This window comes from Takifugu flavidus, chromosome 18 (genome assembly GCF_003711565.1).
Source record: "Takifugu flavidus isolate HTHZ2018 chromosome 18, ASM371156v2, whole genome shotgun sequence".
In the NCBI taxonomy this organism is placed as follows: domain Eukaryota; kingdom Metazoa; phylum Chordata; class Actinopteri; order Tetraodontiformes; family Tetraodontidae; genus Takifugu; species Takifugu flavidus.
Genome location: NC_079537.1, coordinates 12,151,092 through 12,164,892, shown reverse-complemented (window position 1 = coordinate 12,164,892; position 13,801 = coordinate 12,151,092). Strand labels below are relative to the sequence as shown.

The following is a 13,801-nucleotide window of genomic DNA, read 5'->3' as shown; positions in this document are numbered from 1 at the left end:
AAAAAGAAAAAAGTGAAATAAGCTGTGGCATGGTGTCATTAAAATTACATGCCTGTTTAGACTTTGGAATCTTTCTTGTTCATTCTTGGAATAGTCTGAAGAGGTGAAAAAAGCAAGATAATTGTTGTACAATTGTTACAATAATAATGCAATTTGCTTTATCTTGGTTGGATTCCAAATTACTACTCCATATTTTATCATTGGAACTACTCGGGAGTGTGTACTGTTTCCTTTTGAGCACTTGATATGTCTGAGTGGATTAAACCTCATTTTACTGAGCTGGGGAATGATAAAGAATATTTAATTTGACTGGCTCGCTGCACCGCACAGGCGGTAATGTGCCTCTCCCTGCACCTCCAGCCACCAGTTCGTAGGAGACCGGCTAATGTTTCCACCAATGGGAGTCCGCCTTTTAACAAACAAGCGCGGTGATTGGGTAAAGCTACTAGAAGGCGGGATCTTTCAATACAAGTCACGCTGGAAGACTCATCTTAAATATGCCAAAGCGATTAAGATAGCGTCAATAGGAGGAAATCTGTGGTCTATGCCTTCTAAATAAAAGCATAAATGTGATCAAGGTGGCCATGTTCTATGAATTATGTGTAAAAAAAAAAAAAAAGCCTTTAGTTCTTTTTTTTTAAACCAAACTGAAGTGCTTTAATCTTAGCTCTTTCAATGTTGAGGAAAGGGCATATTTAAAGATTTTACATTTTAAGCTATTTTTATTTCATAAAGTCTTTCCGGAAACACGTGCTTACTTTACAGCATGACGATAGCGATACCTCAATGTGCCAAGAAGAGCCTGACAAGAAAACAATAAAACTTTGTGCAGTCGGGGGTATCGAATTGTTATATTAGCCGTTATTTAGCAGCATCACTCGCGTACTAATTTACTGAACTTAGAGCCGTACAATGCTGGTCAGTTAGCCCGCAGTTATTGCTAGCCGGCTACGGAAGTTAGCCAGTTAGCTACGGAACCGCGTCAGCTTGCCGGGGGCTGGTATCTCGTTTCGCGCATTTCAAGTCTGTTCGCCGACCTCTGTGACTGTTAAACGGATACATTCACGAAAACGCTGGAATGTGGCCGCCCCAGCGTTTCATACTCTAGACCGAAACTTTCGCGTTGGGCCTGTAAAATGAGCAGCTAGTAGGCAACATTTTTTCCAACCGGCTGTTTTGATCAACCGCGGCTCTTTTGTTTTGACAAAGGAAGAGGACTCGAGTCTGGCACTGTTACACTTGCCTTGAGCCATTTTTGGGGGCGATGGCTCCACAGAAGCAGAACTCCGCAGCTGGAAACCACCTGGTGGCTTTTGGGTCTGGTGGGAGAGCTAACGGGCTGTACCAGTCGTCATCGGCGGCGATGGCTGCAGCCAAAAAGCCGAACCTGCAACACATTCAAGCCGACCACGAGTTGTTCCTGCAGGCCTTCGAGAGTGAGTCGCTGCTCTGAACTAATTCCATATTCACTGATATCAGCTTCAGAGTTGCATTAAAAAGTGTCGGGAGCTTTAGTGAAGCCCCGCGGCTGAAAGAGAAGAGCTCGGCCAGTTTACCGGCTGCGGCTCCAACCGACTTTAGGAATGAAAGAATCAAACTTGTACCGATGTAACAATGTACTTCTTGATTTTTTTCTCTTTCACATGTGATGCTCAGAATGCATTTCCTGTTAATTCCCCAGGCTGCATTACTGTTGAGCCTCTCCAGAACCGAGATAAGGCAGAGAAAACCCGTCCTGTTCCTCTCAATACTACAGATTTAGTCTTTTTCTAATGTGATTCAGCCTCTCTAAACATGGGGGTGTTGATGTTTTCTCCCTCCGTTTGTACATGAGAGATTACATTAGATTCCAGAGTGATCAGTGCATAAAGTAATGTGATGGTAACGAAACTTGATCGAACTTGCAGAGCCAACCCAAATCTACAGGTTCCTCCGCACCAGAAACCTGATCGCTGTGAGTTTTGCAACATATATTCCAGTTTTGTCCAAAGTCAAAGCTCTTGTTTGTTTTAACTCGCCCACGTTTCTCTATCTTTCTGGCTTATTTCAGCCTATATTCTTGCACAGGACACTTACCTACATGTCCCACAGAAACTCAAGGAATAATGCCAAAAGGTAATCAGAAACCTGTTTGTAATGCTTGTGCATAATTGTCTTTGTTTCCTACACTTTGATTCATTTGTCTTTTTGTGATCAGATGCTTAAAATGCAGCTTAGCTGGTTGGTGCAGGTGGGGCTGGAGCTGGTGGAGATGCTGTCGTGATGCCACTGCATAATTAAGCTGTAAACAACAAAGCCCAGAGAGCCTCCGCTCCCGACGGACGTGGGTTCCAGCCAGTGAACCTTGTATATTTAAAGCTGCGTTTGAAAACCGTGTCTTAGAAGCTAACAATTAGTTACCCAACATATTAAATGAGAGATGACCGTGCTGGAAGGATCAGGTGGCCTGTTCCTGTTTCCTCTGCAGTCATGTGAAAGTTTACACGTGAACAGAAATGAGTCAGATCCACTCGGGGCTCTGCAGGGATTTCTCTGAGCACAAATACCTGAAATCAAGCGGTTCAGGCTGTTCTTGCGGTCCCGCTGCAGGCTCGTGGAAATAAAAAACATCATTTTCTCTCAGAAGATGAAAACAGTGTTCGCGTGAACCCAGCGGCTCTGATTCAAACCGAAGGGGCTTTGAAAGCTGTTGGACTTTAGCTCCACACAGGTGTTTTCAGTTACTTTGGCTCATTATAACTGCTCAGGTTGAGGTTGAGGGACAACATTCGGCCCCAGCTGATGTGAGCCATGTGTGGGCCCCCAGCACCCCACTACAGGAAGCTGCACACGCTGCCTGTACAGACGTGATGGGTCCAGAATTAAAGGGGCAGCATCTGGTGAGCACTGGCCAGCAGCAGGAGCTGATGATTTGCTTCAGTTTCTGGGAGCTCTTCCTGTTTCCACTGCTCTCAATCATACTGATGTGATCATCTCTCCCTCGCTGTTGGTCCCAGACAGGACAGGAACCTGCAGAATAATCCTTGTTTAGCCCCAGCGGCGCATAGCGAGGTCATATTCTTTAAGTCTTCAAAGAAGAACCTGCCAGAATATCGACAAGTGGCCAAAAACAGATGCAGACTATTAGGAAAGGGGAAGCCGCCTCTCAGCGGCTGGCTTCCACTGACTGGGGGTGATTTGTGCCTGTTCGCCAGCGTCGGTGGTCATCTCACTAACTGCAGCTGTCTGTGTACGTGCAGGAAAAGCACCAAGGTTGACAATCTGTTGTTCAAGGTGGAGAAGATGAGAGGCGAACAGGAGACCCACAGGTGAATCCTCCTCCTGCACGAGCTGCTGGGATCCAGCCGATCTGTCCGTCATTTGCTGGGGATCAACATTTGCTCTTATAACCCAGTTCTCTTTTCCACAGCTTGGCCTCTAACCTCCAGCTCACCTTTACTGGCTTTTTCCACAAAGCTGGTGAGTTTTTACTTCCCGCGTGCGTTCACGTTTTAGTCGTTGTGTGTAAATTGTGTGTGTGTGTGTGTGTGAGAGTGTGAAATGTCGGCATTTTAAAATTCTGGTTTCTTTAGGGAAACTATCTCAGGACAGTGAGAACGAGCAGAACTCTGTGTCTCTGGAGGTTCTGCTGATCAAAGTTTGTCACAAGAAGAGGAAGGTGTGTTGGTATCTCGGCATTGCTGGTGTGAACATTTTTATGATTTATTTGGTTTGTTTGTTTTAATCTCGTAGTTGAGGTGTTATTTCCTGTTTTGGCTGCATACCTGACTGTGTTTGGTCCTGTGCAGGATGTCAGTTGTCCAGTGAAGCAGGTCCCTGCAGGGAAAAAGCAGGTTCCTCTGAACCCAGACGGCGGCGCCAGACTTCACGCAAAGCCGGGCACCGTTCCTGCCCTGCTGGTTCCCAGCAGCGAGTTTGAACCCAGCAACTCTCACATGGTCAAGTCGTACTCGCTGCTCTTCAGGGTGTCGAGGCCGGGGTGCCCACGGACGCAGCTGAACGGACTGACCAACGGCGAGAGTCTCCACAACAGAGGTGAGCAGCCCACGATGTCCAGAGCTCGGGTCACGTGGGAGGACTAAAGGAGTAACGGGTCAGAATGGGGCGAGTTTTGTGTAAGTCGTCTCTGTCTGATTCAGATTTTACAGAGGAAGCTGTAAACAGGAAGCGGAGGAGCTCCTCGCTGCTGGAGGAGGGAGAAACCACGTTTGTGGCTCAGATGACCGTCTTTGATAAAAACAGGTGACGCGCAGACACAGACGCGCAGAACCGTTGGCGTGATGGCGCAGAATGATCACGCCTGGTTGTTGTGCAGACGGCTGCAGCTGCTGGACGGAGAGTACGAGGTGTCCATGCAGGAGACCGAGGAGTGTCCCGTGAACAAGAAGAGGGCCACCTGGGAGACCATCCTGGATGGAAAGGTGTGTGTTTCCGACAGCAGCAGCAGCGCTGAAGCAGCGCGCCGTCTTCGGGCCGCAGGAAGACTCCTTTGTGCTGTGCTTCTGTCCTCAGTGTTTGCCTCCGTTTGAGAGCTTCTCTCAGGGTCCCACCCTGCAGTTCACCCTGCGCTGGACCACCGACTCCTCCGACCGCTCCACCGCACCCGTGGCCAAACCGCTGGCCACCCGCAACTGCGAGACCAACCAGGAGTCCAGACCCAGCACCCTGAGGGCCGCACACACCCTAAGTGAGCCCGAAACGAGTGTCTGAGGTAGCCGCGGCGTGATTCAGAGCTCTGACGCTTCTCTGCTTCCTGCTGCAGATGTTAAAGAGTCCGTGAACGGTGAAGCCCACGCCAGAAGAGAACAAGTCCCCTCTGAGCTGCGACAGAAGCTCCGCATCTTCTACCAGGTCAGGCTGAGCTAGGGCGCCTGTGAGAGGCTGCGTCCCGGGCTGTTTTGTCGCGTTAGCTCTCGGCTCCGCGGCGTCATGTCCCGACAGACCATGTTACAGGTTTCCAGATCAGACCTGAACTCTCCACCTCTGTCGACCTGCAGTTCCAGTACAACAACAACACCCGGCAGCAGACGGAGGCCAGAGACGACCTCCACTGCCCCTGGTGCACGCTCAACTGCAGGAGGCTCTACAGTCTGCTCAAGCACCTCAAGCTCTCACACTCCCGCTTCAACTTCAACTACGTGGTGAGAAGCTCTCGCACCAACAGGTGCAGCCAAGAACTGAACTCCGGCAGAAACGTCTGACTCCTGTTTCTCCTCCCCTCGATCCTTGGCAGCCTCATCCCAAAGGAGCCAAGATTGAAGTTTCCATCAACGAGAGCTACGATGGCTCGTATGCCGGGAACCCGCAGGACATCCACAACCAACCGGGCTTCGCCTTCAGCAGGAACGGGCCGGTGAAGAGGACGGCCGTCACCCACGTCCTCACCTGCAGGTGGTCGCCTGGAAAACTTCTGCTTCTCAGCCGTTTCCTGCCGAGAGGTTGTCTCTAAATACATCGTTGATCTATATTTTGTTTCTGTCCAGACCTAAAAGAACAAAGGCGAGACTGTCCGAGTTCCTGGAGTCGGAGGACGGTGAGCGGGAGCAGCAGAGGACGTACATCAGTGGACACAACCGCCTGTACTTCCACAGCGACAGCTGTGTGCCGCTGCGTCCTCAGGAGATGGACGTGGACAGCGAGGACGAAAGGGACCCGGACTGGCTCAAGGAGAAGACCTCCAAGGTAGACGAATCAATAAAGATACAGCCGCGTCAAAGGCCTGTGCCGTTGTCGCGACGACGGCGGCAGGAGGTTCGCGCCCGTCCTGAAACCTCTGCTCTCGCTGCAGCAAATCGAGGAGTTCACCGACGTCAACGAGGGGGAGAAGGAGATCATGAAGCTGTGGAACCTCCACGTCATGAAGCGCGGGTGCGTTCGATCAGTTCCCCACTATCAAACAAAACAGCCAATAGCGAAGCCGCCCTCAAAAACAACCTTTTCTCTTCCAGCTTCATAGCCGACAACCAGATGAACGAGGCGTGTCTGCTGTTCGCCGAGCACCACGGCGCCCACATCGTCCACAACAACCTGTGTCGCAACTTCCTGCTGCACCTCATCAGCATGCACGACTTCAACTTGATCAACACGCTGACCATCGACCGGGCCATGGCCCGACTCCGCCTCACCCAGAACCAGGCCTCCCAGAGAGACAAGGAGGAGGAGGAAGACGAGGAGGAGGAGGACTGGGAGACGGCCGTAGAGTCGCAGCCAGAGCTGGATCCGGATCCGGATCCCGATGCACCCGAGGCCGGCAACGGCTGCCTGGAGAATGGAAACGTGGGGCAGAAGAGAAGAGCCGACACCAAACAGAGCCAAGCGGATCCGTGACAGACAGACAGACAGGCGGTGAAGGTCAGACAACCGGAAGGTCGGCGCACATCCTCCGGAAGCGTCAGGTCCAGCATGGAGCCAGAATCCTCATCCTGCAGCGTAACAAACTCTGGACAAAACAGGCTGAATAGAACAAACAGCTTTTCCAGTCACAACACGAGGCTCCGGTCGGAATCCTTCCTGCTCACTTTGTTTATATCTGAATCAAAAATGCTTTTTAAGGTTTTTTTGCTCGCTGTAGATTGTCAGTGCCTTTGTTTGCCACCAGGGGGCAGCCTAAATATTTTAGTTGCAAACCTGTCTTTATTTTCATACCTGTTGGGTTTCTCATCAAGCGGCGAATGCTACGCTAACCCTCAGTTTTTCACTTTTTTTGCAGCTTTTGTCTTTGCACCTCCCCCCAGTTTAGTTTCTGAGCTCTCGTGTGGCGTCAGCCCTGCTGTGACGTCATGTTTCCGCGTGGTAAATAGCGTAGACGGTGTTCGGCGGCATATTTATTATTTTTGAAGCACTTAAATCAAACACAGACCAGCTGTGATGAGCGCAGCTCTGCGGTTTTGGTGCTACCTTTTGTAATTCTGAGTGTCTAACAGCGCCCTCTACTGCCCACACTGTGTACTGATTTAGTTGTTTTTAATAGAATGGCAGAATTTTGACCCCATTCTGATTCATTTCACCTTCACCTCCGCACATCTAAACGGTTTCCACCGCTGCGGTTTGTGTTTCATTTTGAGATGATTTGTGTCGTACTGAAGCCGTTTCTATTTCATTTGAGGGTGAAGAACTTTTGGATCACTCGCTTGCAGAGCCTGAACTTCCCACCGGATTAAATCTACTGACGCGAACCCATTTCTGCTGGATTTGCTTTATTTTGCTGTTGCCAGGATTGTGTAAATAAGGCTTTTAATGATGTGTGATCAGTATTTCAGAACCTCTCAACACCTCCCAGAAGGTTTTGTAGTTTTGTTTTTAGTTTGAAAGACCAAAGGGGAACATTTCCTGCAGACTGGTGCACTCCCCCCCCCCCCTCCTCCTCCTCCCCCCCCCCCCCCCCCCTCCCCCCTCCCGAGTGGATTTGCACCATCTGATCTGATCTTGCTGCCTTGAAATGATCTTCAGGTTCAGTGAGGCTAAAACACTCGTTCAGCCGTCCATGTTGAATCAGAAAATCTGCCTGTTTTCACACCAACAGCTGAGCAGGTCGTTTCGCCCGCTGTAGTTTTGTCGTCACGGTTGTTGATTCACACGAGACCAGCAGCGTTTTGCACAAGATTGGAGGAGCCGTGTGGAAAAGACTTGAGTTCATGCGAAACCAGCTCGACATTGTGAACTTTTAAGTTGAGTCAAATGGTTTTTCTAATAAAAGATCAGTTTTGTACCTGTGTAAAAGGCTGTCCGATAGTTTGTTACAACACTGAGCTAAAGTTTAAAGCATAAATACTGTAAATAATCCCAGAACACTGACAGCTTCTGACATGTGGCAACAAAAAAAAAGAACCAAATAAAACCTACCATTCCTGCTGGAGGGCACAAACTAAGGTTATCTGTCAACTGTATAGAAATCATCTAAACTAATATTCTGAACTGAAGCAACAATCTAAAGGAAATCTGATGTATAGATTTCTAAGGCCCCCTGTGTGGCCACACCTGAACTACAAGGGCTTCCTGTGCGTTACGTGCGTAGCATTGCGTACCTTTAAAGCGTATCATCATAATTGATAAACCTATCATCGCCCCCAGTGGTTACAGTGAGGAACTGCAATACTTCACATTTCTATAGGTTGATAAAGATGAATACAGGCACAGCAAACGTTTAGGAAGGTTCTGCAATAACACACATCTGCCTAAGATCTATTGCAGAAATACTATGAAAATCTTAAAAAAACAAAGTCAGTTTTCGAAAAGACTTCAAACTTTATTGAAAGTTGACAGGTGTAATACGGCTAGTCGACCAGCAGGCGTCGCTACTTCCCAAATGTTACAGTCAAGATGCGTTCAGGATTCTGTACCATCCCGAGATCCACTATCATCCACGGAAAATCTAAACACCCGTGTTTAAGAGCCGAAGAGCTGTTGTTTGAAATAAAACACCATTAATAGTCCAAAGCTCACTTCCTATTTTGACCGCCCAGCAGCAGAACTCCACAACGTTTCAAAACCTCACGCATAAAATTATTTTACATGTGGAACATAAGCAACATTTAAATCTTGCACATAAGCTTTCTTTCTGACGAGCCCGGGACCAAAAAAATAAATAGGAAGACGATGAAGATAACAGCTTGTTTTTCCTGTTATCGGGTCAAATAAGTTTGTATCGATACCACAGAAGAAGACTTCCCCTAAAAAGGCTATTTCCCTAAAAAAAAAGGTTAAATACTGATAAGATTGTCAATGCACGACACTAAAAGGAATTTAAATTAATAGAATTTAATGACACTCATTAATTTGACTGAAAATGAAATCAGATTCTAATTTTTTTCTTCTTCTTCATTGTGGCTCGAAGAGAATCATTCCCAGAACAGTTTCAGAATGTTGAACTCTTCAGCTTCTGCTTCAGTCAAGCTTCACCAACATTAACTTTCAGTTCCAAAAGTTGTTTGATTGGCTCAGAGGTCAGATGTATCGCACTTCTAAGATGGACGAAAATGAAACGAAACAGCCGTAAACGGAAACTTTAAGACGACGATGGCGAGCACGATTCCAGCTGTGAAGCCTGAGGAGCAGCTGGATTCAGGTTTAATCCAGGATTACGCTTCTTCACAGCCGGGAAACATAAAAAGGACAAACACGGATCGGGGTGTGTTGGCAGAAAAGCAGCAGATGGCTTTGTTACCGTGACGCCTCCTGCTTCTACGTCACCTCCCAGCGAGCGCTCACAGTTCTGGCGGCTGCCGGAATCCCGGGATTAATACACCAGCACCTTCCAGCCCGAGTGCACGAAAGAACAGCCGAAGAAGAGGGAGTCCACAGCCTGGTCCACCAGCCAATCAAACACCACCTCCCGGTTCCCCGAACCGATGGTCACCCTCAGCTTGAAGCTGCCGCCGTTCAGGCTGTTGTTGCTGCTGACGGGAAACATGTTCACCACCTCCATGTCGAAGGTGACGGTGGCGCCAAGGGAGATGGCGGGCAGCTGATTGGTCATCTCTTTACCGTTGACAAAGACGGCGCCTGGACACAAACGGCACAGGCTTGAATTAAAACCAACCCAACTCTGATAAAGAAGAGGGACGTGCACCCCTGGTGTGTGTGTCAGCGTACCGTTGGTGGAAATACACACAGCCTGATCTCTTTGAAGTGACTCCGCCCCCTTCTGGTTGTCCACACACACGCCCAGGCTGTCCCTGCGGTCCACCTGACCTGCTGCAGCGATTCTTCACAAACAAACAAACAAACAAACAAAGACGTTTCCTTGGACGAAGCCGTGGAAAGCACAGCGCGTGCTGGAGCTCGTCGTGTGCGTGGGCTTACTTGAAGGTCAGCGTCTGGCCGCAGAAGTACGTGGGGGTGTTTGAGTAGATGACGGGGCAGCGCGCCTGGGTGGCGTCGTTGCGCAGAGCCATGTTCCTCCTGCTGCTCAGGATGTAGCCCTCGGTGCCGGGACACCACTCTGAGACAGAACACGCTGTTCATTTCCTCAACGCTCACACTCGGCGCTCCCAACCCCAACCCTCTCACCCACCGAGGGCGGGTAGCGTGGTGTATCCCGTCTGCGGGGTGCTCCATGCGCTCCACTCGGTGCGCCCCTCCCCACGAGCACAGACCCTGAACAGATAATCTGTGTGAGGGTCCAGGTGAAGAACCAGGAACTCACAGTCCCTGCCGATGCAGGCGTCCTCGTACTGGCTCCCTCTGCTGCCAGAGCGCCGGTACTGCAGCCGATACTCCGCCGCCGTGAAGTCTTCGTCCACCTGACGCACACGCGCATTTCACGTTTGGATTTTTGTTTTCTCTGCAACTCGAATTCTCGCCATGGGCTCTACCGACCTTACACCAGCGCACCAGGATGCTGCCTGGCCTCTCCTGCAGCTCATCAATCTGGACGGGAGGGTGGGAGGAGATGGAGCCGTGGCGGGACACCCAGTCCCTCAGCACACCCAGCAGGGAGTCGTCAAGCTGTGCAGAGACGCTCGGCACGTCCACCAACGCTGGGACCTCGGGCAGGCTGAGGAACAAAAACGGTCTTTGTAACTTAGAGAAGTCGACCGTCACCCGCTGCCGTCTGTCGACGTCTCACCTGTCCAGCTGGATGTGCATGGCCTTCTTGGTGAAGCTGCCCAGTTTGTCCTCTTTTTCTCCGAGACCACAACGCAGAGCTGCTTCACCTGGACGGACAGAAAGAGATTTGATGACCATTTCTGAGTCCAGAAGCCAGAGTTGAGCTGCTTTTAAGAACAAAGGGAGGCGCCCACCTTCCCTCAGCAGCTCGTCCGCCTGTCCCACGCCGTGCTCGATTATACTCTGGCAGTCGTCCAACGGTTTGACGCTGGCGGCCTCGACGGCGTCCACCTCAGCGAGCAGAGCCGCCAGTCGCTCCGTGAGCAGCTGAGTCGCTGTTGCTTGAAGTTCTGAGAAGTGTCTGCGGAGGGTCTCACGGGCCTGACTGGAGCTGCCGCGGACCTGAGGACAAGGACCAGATGTTAAAGGAGCCGATTTAACCTGATGCAGACAGGAAGAACTCACACCAGCAATATCACGACTATGGGAATGGAAACACACACTGACGTGCGTGTGTGTGTGTGTGTGTGTTGCTGGCCAAACACAGGAAGCGCTCCACTAGCGTCATGGCAACCTTTCCTGACAGTTATCAGCTCCACACAGACGACCCAAGATCAATATTTGGAGGTTCTCTGATAATAGCTCAACTCAAAATATGAGGAGACAATGTTTGGACAGTTCAAGAGGGACAAGATGTCCCTCAGATAGAACACACACACACACGCACACAGGATCCTGACATGTGTGTGTCTGTGTGTGTGCAGGAGAGAGAAAGTTCCAGCATTCCATTTCGTTGGTCGTGATTCATCCCTGTGGTGGGACATAAAGACGCCGAGACTGATCAGCTACACAAGCAGGACAGAACAAACGACAATATCTGGGGCTCCTCTCTCAATCGTCATCACTGTTGTTTCACTTCCTCCATTTTGCCGTTTGCCTGCAGTAACAGGAAGTGGCAACATTGTTTACCTATTTGGGGAGGTGGGGGGGGGCTAGAGTAGTAGAGAAGACATCACAGACAGAGACTTGGTGTGGACAGGTCACCGTCTGGGCAGATGCTGGTACCTGTTTGCGAGCCTGGTTGAGGCCGTGCAGCCGCTGCTGCAGCTCGCTGCGGTAGTTCTGCGCGGCCTCGATGTTCTCCTTGGCCTCCTGCACCAGCGAGTCCACCTCCACCGACATTGTGCCGCCCGCTGAGGCAGACGTTCCTGACCGAGACTCAAACCGAAGATCTTAACTTCAGAGTAAACAGCATACCAGCCAGAGGCTTCAGAGGCTGGTGGGTCGCTGTGGGAGGGAATAAAACACATAAAAGTCAAAAAAAAGGAGCCAAAACCACCGTGAAGAAGATTCTGAGGGATTATTAAGGCATCTCCGGACCACTGAGGAGTTCTGGGGCCGGTTCCTGTGACCTTCGTTATCAAATATCACTAAAATCCCCCCCGGGCTCCACTCGCATATTTTGACTCATGAGAACAAACATCGTGTTCAGCAGGAATGAAAACAAAGTCAGAGACAAACACCTTCGTTAATCCGGAGGCAAATCAAACATTACCCGATTTAATCAGAAATCCTGAATAAGCGGTTATAAACCTCGTCCACGGGAAACCAGAAATCTGCTTTCATGACTCGGCGGCAGCGAAACCACCGCGACATCGACGTCTTCCTGTCACAAACTGCCGTCGTCTCCAGCGAGACTGGAGCCAGGAGATTTGAAACGGTTTGGATGCAGCCATGGAAACGTGCCGTTAAACTAAATTAAAGCCTATTTCCTGGATTATTCGCCACGACAAACATTTCCTCCATTTTTAACTGAAAGTCATAAGCGAAAGCGAGAAAATGCCGTTACATCTTCACCACAGCCGAAAGTGGTGGCACAACCTGTCCGTCCGTGCGTCCGTGCGTCCACACATCCGCTCAGAGGAAGTCAGTGTGCATCATGTGCACCATCATACACACAACATAAACACAACATAAACACAACATACAGCTTTAAGGGCAAAGTCAGAGATGCCTCCAGCCGCCCATCAACAGTTTTAACTGGACCTCAGGTGGAATTTCTCACTGCAAACACACAGTTAGTCGTATTTAGGTCAAAGTGCTGGGAATGATGGTCGACAGTGCAGCTTTGTTGGGGTGTTAACGGGGAAACCGAAGCCTGTCTGGGGCGCATTCAGCCACTAACGTGCAGCTTTTCAGTGGCGTGTACTTTAGAGAAAACCTCAACCTACACAGGCAAACACAGAAACCTGCAACAGCTGCTCTGGCAGCAGAGAGAGGATTATTATTAGACTGACAAGACAACATGAGAAATGAGACATGTCTCAACTGGCTGCAACCAGCAACTTCCGTATTTCGCTGCACTTTTTAGCCAGTAAAACCAGCATCCTGCGTCTTCTATATCCATCAACGTCAGAAACATATCGATTCAGTCTGCATATTTTCATCATTTATCGGTGTTGCAGCGTCCTGAAAAGGCGAAATAATGTGGTATTTTCACCATACGAGTCCGGTTAGGAAGCCACGATACAAGAAAAAAAAACTTTGTCAATTCGTTGCAGAAGTTTAGCCACAACATAAGGCAAAAGTTAAAGTTAGCCCCGAACTTCAGTGTCCATCTGCTACAGATGCAGGACAAATAACGCGGGTTGAGAGATGAGAAACTAGGGAATGAAAACCAGCGATCACATTTTATTTGGGTTTGTGGTTTTAGAACAAAGTTGAGCTAAGCTAACGCCATCGGAGGCTAGAGACCCAGTGGAGAGGGCGCGTTAAACCCCCGACAGCACCGACAACAAAGCACGGGAAATTTCACAGACCAACGAGAAATGCTCAAACGTACCGATTTAGATCCGTAATGTTGCCATTTGGTCCTGGACGTCGGGAAACAAGTCGGAGCTGCTGCGAGATACGCCGAAGTTTTGTCCGACTCCAAAAATGACACTTCCGAGACGTCTGAGCGCCGCAGCCAATTAGAGTTGAGATCATTATGATTGACAGCAGCAGTGTCCAATAGAAATTAGGAACGTTTCGTCGTTCCTCCCGATTGACCCCACCCAGCAAATCAGAGTTGAACTGATGAAATGAGCATATTTAGGTCACATTTGGGTCTAAATACACAATATGGAGGGACGTAAACAAACAAACAAACACACACACACACACACACACACACACACACACACACACACAAATCGTGAAATGTTACCAACATAAAATCGCAGATCTTCAAATCTCGGAGTTTTTGCTTGCA

The 13,801-nt window shown here is 49.5% G+C and overlaps 2 protein-coding genes across 4 annotated transcripts; one reads left to right on the top strand and one right to left on the bottom strand.

Moving 5' to 3' along the window:
- The first annotated feature begins 762 nt into the window (after positions 1 to 762).
- Positions 763 to 7,719, top strand: LOC130514461 (polycomb protein suz12-B-like). 2 transcript variants are annotated; one of them, XM_057014059.1, is made up of 16 exons: positions 763 to 1,436; positions 1,908 to 1,954; positions 2,051 to 2,115; positions 3,240 to 3,308; positions 3,410 to 3,459; positions 3,573 to 3,658; positions 3,789 to 4,035; positions 4,140 to 4,242; positions 4,316 to 4,421; positions 4,513 to 4,687; positions 4,763 to 4,851; positions 4,998 to 5,141; positions 5,234 to 5,391; positions 5,484 to 5,682; positions 5,789 to 5,868; positions 5,949 to 7,719. In XM_057014059.1, the coding sequence occupies exons 1-16, from the start codon at positions 1,265 to 1,267 to the stop codon at positions 6,325 to 6,327; spliced, it is 2,169 nt and encodes a 722-aa protein (XP_056870039.1). In that variant the 5' UTR covers positions 763 to 1,264; the 3' UTR covers positions 6,328 to 7,719. The 2 variants fall into 2 exon arrangements, with proteins under 2 accessions (XP_056870039.1, XP_056870040.1); XM_057014060.1 differs by lacking the exon at positions 763 to 1,436 and adding an exon at positions 2,198 to 2,323.
- A 505-nt stretch (positions 7,720 to 8,224) lies between these two features.
- crlf3 (cytokine receptor-like factor 3) lies at positions 8,225 to 13,544 on the bottom strand. 2 transcript variants are annotated; one of them, XM_057014063.1, is made up of 9 exons: positions 13,391 to 13,544; positions 11,614 to 11,835; positions 10,743 to 10,950; positions 10,568 to 10,655; positions 10,318 to 10,495; positions 10,013 to 10,241; positions 9,802 to 9,940; positions 9,592 to 9,704; positions 8,225 to 9,501 (listed from the first exon to the last, which is right to left on the bottom strand). In XM_057014063.1, exons 2-9 carry the CDS (start codon positions 11,728 to 11,730, stop codon positions 9,236 to 9,238), a joined length of 1,338 nt encoding a protein of 445 aa, XP_056870043.1. In that variant the 5' UTR covers positions 11,731 to 11,835; positions 13,391 to 13,544; the 3' UTR covers positions 8,225 to 9,235. The 2 variants fall into 2 exon arrangements, with proteins under 2 accessions (XP_056870043.1, XP_056870044.1); XM_057014064.1 differs by lacking the exon at positions 13,391 to 13,544 and adding an exon at positions 11,929 to 12,413.
- Positions 13,545 to 13,801: the final 257 nt, after the last annotated feature.

Bases quoted from the DNA above. Each gene is read 5' to 3' on its own strand.
- LOC130514461 (XM_057014059.1), top strand. From the start codon at position 1,265: ATGGCTCCACAGAAGCAGAACTCCGCAGCTGGAAACCACCTGGTGGCT. The intron at 1,437-1,907 runs GTGAGTCGCTGC...TCGAACTTGCAG, and splicing joins GTTCCTGCAGGCCTTCGAGA to AGCCAACCCAAATCTACAGG. The intron at 3,460-3,572 runs GTGAGTTTTTAC...TGGTTTCTTTAG, and splicing joins TGGCTTTTTCCACAAAGCTG to GGAAACTATCTCAGGACAGT.
- crlf3 (XM_057014063.1), bottom strand. From the start codon at position 11,730: ATGTCGGTGGAGGTGGACTCGCTGGTGCAGGAGGCCAAGGAGAACATC. The intron at 10,951-11,613 runs GTACCAGCATCT...CCTTGTCCTCAG, and splicing joins TCAACCAGGCTCGCAAACAG to GTCCGCGGCAGCTCCAGTCA. The intron at 10,242-10,317 runs GTCGGTAGAGCC...CGTGTGCGTCAG, and splicing joins TCCTGGTGCGCTGGTGTAAG to GTGGACGAAGACTTCACGGC.